This window comes from Littorina saxatilis, unplaced genomic scaffold (assembly GCF_037325665.1).
Source record: "Littorina saxatilis isolate snail1 unplaced genomic scaffold, US_GU_Lsax_2.0 scaffold_534, whole genome shotgun sequence".
In the NCBI taxonomy this organism is placed as follows: Eukaryota; Metazoa; Mollusca; class Gastropoda; order Littorinimorpha; family Littorinidae; genus Littorina; species Littorina saxatilis.
In genome coordinates, this window is record NW_027129287.1 from 77,501 (window position 1) to 87,500 (window position 10,000).

Genomic DNA, 10,000 nt, shown 5'->3' on the forward strand with positions numbered 1-10,000 from the left:
GTTCATTCTTGAGATCTATATGCGAACACAAACACACAAACACACAAACAAACAAACAAACAAACACATCGACCGAATCCTATACACACCCCTATACCGGGGGTGTAATTACAAACCATGTTCAAGTGGTTTAAATTATGAAGTGCAGACAAACTTTGACACTATTTTGCGGCAGATGATTAACCAATATCGCCCTGATAATACATACGTCGAGGGGAATGCAGACATTCTCGCCTAGTGTCCTTATATGAATGACAAAGCAAACCAACAAACAAACAAAAACCATACATACCCTGCTCTTTACGTCGTCTATTACAAGCTTCTGTATTTCCTCTTCTGGTGACGTCATTTCCAATTTAACGGTTTCATGCTCTGCTTCTCTGATAACTGTGCAATCAAAAATATACTGAAATATACTGAAATGTGCCATCCAATAACGACTCACATCTGCATTTACACCACAACAATCATATTCTCCGCAACTAAGATATTATTAACTTCGCAATAGTCAACTCACATCACCGTGCTAAACTCCAAGAGCGGCTGTCCCACCACCAACAACATTTTGTCTCCACTATTGTAAAAATTAAATGAATGAATAGAAAAGTATTAATAAAATAGTAGGAAAGAAAGAAATCATGCAAGCATACAAACAAATTCACACTAAAATTTAAAAACATTTTGCGAGGAGGACAGTAAGAACAGGAAAGAAGCAATGAATAAAATCAAATTAGCAAGCAGTAAATACACCTTACCAGCTCGTTTAACTACGAGGTATCTATTGCGGAACCAATCTAAAACCTTCAAAGAAGTTTTATACACCTACAGATTCAAAATCCTCCCAAAATTACTCCGAAGTGAACTGGTACACATTTTTGACTCACTCTCATCTGAATCCAAAGCAGCCAGCGCCTTGACGTTCACAACACACATCCAACATGGTGTCTCGAGATCATCCGGGACATCACGTCCAAAGCTCAACCCCAATACGCATGCGCGCTGCATCCGGGACTTTGAGAATCGTCCTTGCTTGATGTCGAGGGCAACCTTGCTTCGAAACTCCTTGATGTCGAAAATCTGAAAGCAGTTCGTTTGACTGTTTGAAGTGGGTGCCTTCAGTCAGCTGATTATTTAAAAAATAAACTTAAACAGTAAAACATTCATATCTATATATATATATGTGTATTTTTCCTGTCTTCAGAGAGAGGCAGGGAAAATGACTGAGAGAAAGAGAGACAGGGGGAGATAGAGAGAGAGAGAGAGAGAGAGAGAGAGAGAGAGAGAGAGAGAGAGAGAGAGAGAGAGAGGGAGGGAGAGAGAGAGAGAGAGAAAGAGAGAGAGAAAGAGAAAGAGAGAGAGAAAGGGAAAGAGAGAGAGGGAAAGAGAGAGAGAGAGAGGGAAAGAGAGAGAGAGAGAGAAAGAGAGAGAGAGAAAGAGAGGGGGAAAGAGAGAGAGGGGAAAAGAGAGAGAGAGAGGGAAAGAGAGAGAGGGAAAGAGAGAGAGAGAGAGAGTGAGAGAGAGAGAGAAAGTGAGAGAGAAAGTGAGAGAGAAAGAGAGACTGACAGACAGACAAGACCGACAAAGACAAAGACAGAGATAGAGACAAAGAAACACACGGACAGGGAGAGACTGAGGGAGAAGGAGCGATAAAGCACCCGTTTCAAACAGAGACACAAATAAAGGAAAAGACACAGATAATGATATGCAGAAATATAGCTATTCTGATGGACACGTGGGGGGATTCGGTGGCTGTGATTGGATGATCTCACACATCCCTTTTCCGATCATCAAAGCATAACGCTACGAAAGTTGGCCATTTTTGCCGATATCCAAACGATATCGGCAATAACAAAGACGCATGGTTCCGGTTTCTTCCACGTGTATAAAGTACACGCATACCTCGCCAGGCTTGTGTCTGTGGCTTGCCGCTAGTCGACAGACGATGCCATTTGCTTTGTGTGTGTTTTTGTTGTTGCTTACTGTACATGACATACATTACGTGTAAAATCCAGTTCTTTAACTGGCAGCAAACCTTGCAAATTTCCAGAAGCTGCAATCTGAAGCGACCTATCTCTGATTTTTGCAGACGATCTCTCCAATCACCAATGTTTAACACAAAATCAGCAAACTCTCCTGTCACATAGAACGTCCATTGTGTAGTGCAATGTTGAAATGAAGTTACCGGTCTGAAACATTTCGTCGTTTCTTCTGAGACAATCCTTGTTACTTATCATCTACAGATTTACCGCAGTCTTCACCACGCGAATTCCCAACAGAAGTCAGACTTTCGAACATACAATCTACGTGGGCAAGCATGATACGTCATAACGTCATATGATTCCTAAGATATTGACGTAATGCTAAGCATCCGGTTATCTTGAGTTTTCTCCGTAATACATGTCCGTGGGTTTTTCAATGTTCGGTTATTTCCGTGGCTTCATGCAAAAAGGGAACCGTCGTCTGCAATCAACGACATGGACCATTCTGGTCCTTGTTGCTGACAAAAACATGATTTTAACACAGAATTTAATGTCAGAATAGCTATATAAACGCTATTGTGTTTTCATCGTAGCAATAGGGTCCGATATTTAGACTCGAACAAGTATAATGCGACTCGTCTTCGACTCGTCGGCATTATACTTGTCTCGTCTAAATATCGGGCCCTATTGCTACGCTGAAAACACAATAGCTGTTACTATTAGTCATTTTACACAGAGGATAACAGAGTTAAAAGGAACAAAAAGCAGTGGAAGGCAAAACAAAGCAGTGGAAGGTAAAACAAAGCAGTGGAAGGTAAAACAAAGCAGTAGAAGGTAAAACAAAGCAGCAGTCATTGTGTAGCCCAAAGGCGATCCTTAATTGAGACAGAAGTCGACTCCGCGAAGTCCTTTCTTTAATAAAACCTCAGTGACAAAGCTCCGTGCTGCCAGCTTCGCGAAACAGACTTCGCGTAGCTGACTTCGCCCAATTGTGACCCTCCACCACGACATGAGTCGCATGTCACCTCGCGCGCTCCTGCGCTAGGCTTAATATAAGTTCGGGGAGTCTCTGGTAACAGTGTGAGGGTCACCTTAGTCACAGGCTTATAACTCAAAGTTTTCGCTCTTTTTGAAAACGGTTTTCACCACTGGATAGAGCATAACAAACTCTTTAGAAAAATGTAAAAATATGAAAATCATGCAAAGGTGACATGCGACTCATTCCGTGGTGGAGGGTCACTATTAATGACAGGCTTAATAACCTTGATCGTTCGTTCATAGGGAAGTTGTCCACGACACAGAAGGACGTCAGCAGAGTAGCATCCGGCCCCATCCGGGTCCTCCAGTCCCTTCACGATGATTGGCTGATCGCACAGACGACATGCAGAGATGCTGCCATCTTGGTCCCGCTTTAACCGCACTCCCTGAATAATACAACATTTATTTTCTAAGAAAGGGAACAAGGGACTGCAGGTGAGAGGGAATAGAATACACATTTTTATTTGTATCGTGTTCTTTTTGCTAAGGTCAAATACTTCGTGTGTATAGTCTGTGCTTTGGCTTGTACTTGTGCGTCGACTGTATTAACATTTCATCGGTTAACTTTGAGCATAATGTGGTCAGTTCTACAGAAAAGCTATTGCCTTGAAAACAACCAACAACAACAAAACAAAAAAAATATTACTCCGCTTCACCTGTTAAAAACTGTTTGAAAGGTCAACACTAGGATGTGCATTTGTGGTGACCCTCGACCTCATTAATATGAAATACACACTTGTGACGATATGGTTTAGTTATCAAATGGGTGTATATATGTGGTTTTGCATTTTATTTTTTATATATTGTTTTGTTTGGTTATTTAATAGTTAGTTTGTTGGTTTGTTGGTGGTTTATGATGAAAGTGAGCGTGTGTGAGTGTGTGTGTGTGTGTGTGTGTGTGTATGCGTGTGTGTGTGCGTGTGTGTGTGTGTGTGTGTGGGTGTGTTTGTATGTGTGCGCCAAAAATTATATAAAGATGTATATAAATAAATATTAACTGATAATGGTGTGTTGTTTTCTATTATGGTGGACATTGGAAGCTGTCGACTAATATAAAGACCAACCTCCATCACAGAAGCTCTGTAGTAGGCGGTCTCTTCGTCTCTGTCCGGATTTCGCCACGCCCCCAGTCCCAGTCTGGTAGAAACAGCAAACCAATTGAATAGCCATGATCCATATACTTGGAAGACTGGAGTCCATTCTTGCTTGCCATAATCGCCAAGATAAACACCACATGTTCTTGTTTTTGTGAGTTTTTGTTGTTGTAAATTGTGTAGCATGCTGCTTAAGTAATAGCGAAGGTTTGTTCTTGGGCATCTTTTATTTCTGTTATCATTTAATAAAACCATATGGTATTGTAGGCTTATCGTCGTTACTTTCAATAAAGAAGAAAAGAACAATTATATATGTCGTATCCATTCTGTACAATTTGCGCATTATGTACAATGAGCAGCATATCGTGCTCATTGTATACAATGAGCAACAAGTTTTGCTCATTGTATACAATGAGCAAAACTGTTGCCCATTGTATACAATGAGCAAGACCATAAAGTTGCACATTGTATACAATGTGCACCGAGTGAGCAAGATTGTTGAATGACGTTCAAGCTACACTGATATATGAATCATAGTGAATGGTAAAGTGTTCAAATAACGATGTTTGTTATGTTTAAGCATTGTTTTAATTCTCATTTCGCTAAAACTAAACAGTGTATTAAGAATTTAATTATTGTAAATTAAAGGGGCAGAAAACAGCTAAAAACAACTTTGTTTTAAAAAATTCTTTGATGCATAGGAACCACTTTAGTGAAACCGCACATCGATAGCGCTGTTAGTTTGGCTGGAAATAACATTTAACTTTGTAGTGGAAGTAGAATGACGTCATATTTTTATTTTAAAACGGCCGTAACTCGCTTCAAATTTGACCAATATGCATGCGTGTTTTTTTTGCTTTCGGCGTTTTGAACTGGCGTGCATGTGATAAGAAAAAGAATGGAACGAAAAATCCAAAACAATTTTTTCAAAAAAATATTCAAAATCTTTTCTTTTTTTTAAATATATGTTTTTTTACATTTACCTAGAGTAAAGAGTAAAGAGTAAGCAATCTCTTTTTAGCCCAAAAACATGAAACGACAGCAACCTGTTGACTGCCCCTTTAATTAAACAATAAAAACAAATACAACAATTAATGTTGTTTCAACACACGCACACACACATAACATTCGTTCATAATAACGCTCACATTGTCATGTCATGCTAAAAGTAAGAGATAGAAACAACAACGTCAGCTAATGAGAGCGTCGTTTTCACGCCTTTCACACTTTTTCTATTATTTTGTGAGTAAAGGGTTCAAATCAGTGTAGCTTGAACGCCATTCAACAATCTTGCTCACTCGGTGCACATTGTATACAATGTGCAACTTTATGGTCTTGCTCATTGTATACAATGGGTAACAGTTTTGCTCAACTTGCAAAAACTTGTTGCTCATTGTATACAATGTGCAAGATATATGCTGCTCATTGTACATAATGCGCAAATTGTACAGAATGGATACGACATATACAGAGAAATAGACAGACCTACAGACAAACACTAAGGCACACACACACACACACACACACACACACACACACACACACACACACACACACACACACACACACGTCCACCACTCCCCCCTCACCCTATATAGAGAAATAGACAGACCTACAGACAAACACTAAGGCACACACACACACACACACACACACACACACACACACACACACACACACACGTCCACCACCCCCCCACCTTATACAGAGAAATAGACAGACCTACCAACACTAAGGCACACACACACACACACACACACACACGCACGCACGCACGCACACACACACACACACACTCACACACACACACACACACACACACGTCCACCACCCCCACCCCTACACACACACACACATACGCACACACACACTTACACACACACGCACTTACACACACACACACTTACACCAACAAACCGACCACAACCAAAACTACCACAACCAACGTAACAGAAGCCACGGTACCTCTCTCCGTCGAAGTCCACATGAGACCCGTCGATCATAATGGACTTGTCCTCCGCATACACTTTGGCCACCTGTCTCCCCTTCTCCATGTAAATGAGCTTGACCCATACTGAGGGTTCCAGTGTGTGAAGGGTCGACACGACCTTGTCCACAACTTGCTGCAGGGGGGAAAGGTGGACATGTTATATTACGCATGTGTTGTAGTATGCAGAATTACCAATTATTGTAAAATAATTAACTGCGTTTTAAAGAGTTTGCGCCTGCTGCTGATGTTGATACATCTGTGGTAGTTAAAACACTGTATGTTACAACATTAAAGCTGCTATAAGTACTGAGGAAAGCAGTAGCAAATCTTGAAGGTGAATAAAAACAATTATTTTGATATCATGTTCTAGGATTATCTACAACGTGTCACTGGATCTCACTGTCAGAAACCGGCACGGTTGGCCTTGTGGTAAGGCGTCCGCCAGCGTGATCGGGAGGTCGTGGGTTCGAACCCCGGCCGGGTCATACCTAAGACTTTAAAATTGGCAATCTAGTGGCTGCTCCGCCTGGCGTCTGGCATTATCAATCAATGAGTCTTATATCGCGCATATTCCGTGGGTACAGTTCTAGGCGCTCTGCAGTGATGCCGTTTGAGATGAAATTTTATACGGCCAGTAGATTGCAGCCATTTCGGCGCATATTTACCTTTCACGGCCTATTATTCCAAGTCACACGGGTATAGGTAGACAATTATTAACTGTGCCTAAGCAATTTTGCCAGGAAAGACCCTTTTGTCAATCGTGGGATCTTTAACGTGCACACCCAATGTAGTGTACACGGGGGGAGGGTTCGGACACCGAAGAGAGTCTGCACACAAAGTTGACTCTGAAATAAATTTCCGCCGAACCTGGGATCGAACTCACGCTGACAGCGGCCAACTGAATACAAATCCAGCGCGCTACCAACTGAGCTATATCCCCGCCCCATGGGGTTAGTGCTAGGACTGGTTGGTCCGGTGTCAGAATAATGTGACTGGGTGAGACACGAAGCCTGTGCTGCGACTTCTGTGTTGTGTGTGGCGCACGTTATATGTCAAAGCAGCACCGCCCTGATATGGCCCTTCGTGGTCGACTGGGCGTTAAGCAAACAAACAAACAAACAAAAACCTGTCAGAAACAAGGTTTGCTTGCGATAGACGATGGTCGGGAATGACTCCGCAGCCCATACAAATCCCGATAGAGTTACTGCCGGAACTCGTCTGGTCCACAAAAATAAGTGTGGCTACCGCTCAATGTCAAATCTCGTTCTGTCAAGAGTCGATCTCTGAATTTGGAAACTTTCTTTGAAATTGCACAAAAGTCAAACCATTTGACTTCAACATTTGCAACTTTGTGGTAATGCCATGCATAAGCTGACGTAAATGTACACAAAATCTGAAGCATTTTGTTGACAGACGTAGAAGTTGTAAGCATTTTTGAGGGTTGCATTGGTTGGGGGCCGGTCAACCTGTACAACCATTCCTTTACCTTGTAAAAGCGCGCCGTGTCGTCCAGAACGAGAGGAGAATCGCGATCGTTCATGTAGCCAGGAAGCTGGTATTCCCCGGATTCTCGCCGTCCGTAGTGGCTGTCGTAGACAATGTGACTTGCGTATTCCTCTCTCTCCTCCCTCTGGTATGACGATCCTGGGTGATGGAGTCTGCTTCCTGCACCCTGAAGCTGTGTTCCAAAGTGGCACAAGTTTCAATTATATACAGATTTCAGCCTAAGGAGATTCAAATCAAATGACATTACTTTTATGTTTGAACTTTGTATGAATGACACGTTTACAAAATGGCATTATGGAGAAGAAAAAAAGATTGCTTACGTTATCAGCAAACAAACAAACAAACAAACAAACAACAGCTGTCGCACAAAATTATTCTACTGGCTTTAAAACTACTGAAAGTGCGGTACTATTCTCACGTTACGTTATCGAGCTTGTCAACCAACGCATATCCTGTTTTTTTGAGCGCAATAAGAGCAGCCTTTTAATGGCACATGGCAGGGCGGGGATGTAGCTCAGTCGGTAGCGCGCTGGATTTGTATCCAGTTGGCCGCTGTCAGCGTGAGTTCGTCCCCACGTTCGGCGAGAGATTTATTTCTCAGAGTCAACTTTGTGTGCAGACTCTCCTCGGTGTCCGAACACCCCCGTGTGTACACGCAAGCACAAGACCAAGTGCGCACGAAAAAGATCCTGTAATCCATGTCAGAGTTCGGTGGGTCATAGAAACACGAAAATACCCAGCATGCTTCCTCCGAAAACGGCGTATAGCTGCCTTAATTGCGCGGTAAAAACGGTCATACACGTAAAATTCCACTCGTGCAAAAAACACGAGTGTACGTGGGAGTTTCAGCCCACGAACGAAGAAGAGCAGCCTTTTAATGGCACACTGCAAATCCTCAACAGCCTCCCTGTTTCCTGTAAGAGGCGGGGAGTTGTTGCAGAATAACTTTGGAAGATTGATATAAAGCTAATATATGTCAGTTACAATTCAGCTGATAATTCCCACGCTGTACAGTTGGCAGTTAAGCTGTAGAAGTTTGGAAAAAGTCAAGTGGAAGGATGCTTTTGTCCTACATATCAGCCTGACCAGATGTGTGCTGATTTACGCCTTCTTCTTCTGCGTTCATGGGCTGAAACTCATACGTACCTTTGTGACCCTCCACCACGAAATGAGTCGCATGTCACCTCGCGCGGTTCTGCGCTAGGCTAAAAATAAGTCCGGGGAGTGTCTGGTAACAGTGTGAGGGTCACCTTAGTCACAGGCTTATAACTCAAACAGTTTTCGCTCTTTTCTAAAACGGTTTTCACCACTGGATAGAGCATAAAAAACTCTTTAGGGAAATGTAAAAATACGAAAATCATGCAAAGGTGACATGCGACTCATTTCGTGGTGGAGGGTCACATTTGCGTTTTTGCGCGAGTGTGTTTTAACGTGCATGGACGTTTTTCTCCACCCTTAAGCAACCAGGCGAGGCTAGGATTTGAACACTCAACCTTCAGTAAAGGAGGCCGGAGTCTTATCCACTCAGCCGTTGCGCCCGTTTTGTGCTGATTTACACTGAATATTGTGCTCACAGAACGGAATGTGTCCTTGATCTGACGTTGTCCAATCCATATCCCAATCCCAAGAGTGTCTTGATACATCCATCCAGTGAATCAGTGGTACAACAACAATGTCCATGTCAATGATAACTGTTATTCAAAAACAAAGATGATATCCCGAGTACGCCCTGTGCGAGATTCGCCGTCACACTGACGGAATCTCAAAATGTTTTCTATCGGCATGTGTCGTCACTTCAACGGGGCTAATTAGGGAGATAACCAAAAGATATTTTAGATCTACAAAGTAGTGTAACTACATGTGTCTTTACCTCTCTTTCAAATCTACGCCGGTCGAAATCCGCTTGGTCGTGTACACCTTTTGCTGCCCTGTCACCAGCACGTGATACGTCGTGCATGAACTGACCAATCAGCGCCCTTTGCTGCGATGACGTAATTCTCCCTCTCAGGCGCCTGCGCGTCAGGAACCCCCGCACGTGAGCCTGCGCAACGATGACTCTGCGCAGGTGGTCCGCCTTGAGGGCGTGGAGACGGTTCACATGCCAGTAGCGTAGAAAAACCTGCATTCCAAGATAGTGAATTTAAAAACAAATTCATATTTGTCTGCCTGCGGGGGTGGGGGGGTGGGGGGTGGGTGTACTTAATTTTATTTTGTTATTTTGATTAAATTTAGTTTATTTTAAATCTATTTTATTTCATTTCTTTATTTGATTTTTTTCTTCTATTTAATTTGTTCATTTATTTGTGTTTACTTTATCTTATTTGACTATCTCTGGTCTGCTGTTTATGGTTTGCTGCTACACAAGTTTATATTTCTAAACTCTGACTACTTGT

At 42.4% G+C, this 10,000-nt stretch overlaps 1 protein-coding gene across 1 annotated transcript in view; it reads right to left on the reverse strand.

Moving 5' to 3' along the window:
• Positions 1–10,000, reverse strand: part of LOC138957551 (uncharacterized) — a 17,587-nt gene that overhangs the window by 6,657 nt on the left and 930 nt on the right. The window contains exons 3-9 of the mRNA XM_070328651.1: positions 9,478–9,726; positions 7,588–7,779; positions 6,077–6,234; positions 4,082–4,154; positions 3,242–3,403; positions 885–1,077; positions 293–387 (exon numbers count right to left, since the gene is read on the reverse strand). Of these exons, the coding sequence (XP_070184752.1) occupies positions 293–387; positions 885–1,077; positions 3,242–3,403; positions 4,082–4,154; positions 6,077–6,234; positions 7,588–7,779; positions 9,478–9,726 (1,122 nt within the window). The remainder of the gene's footprint in view (positions 1–292; positions 388–884; positions 1,078–3,241; positions 3,404–4,081; positions 4,155–6,076; positions 6,235–7,587; positions 7,780–9,477; positions 9,727–10,000) is intronic.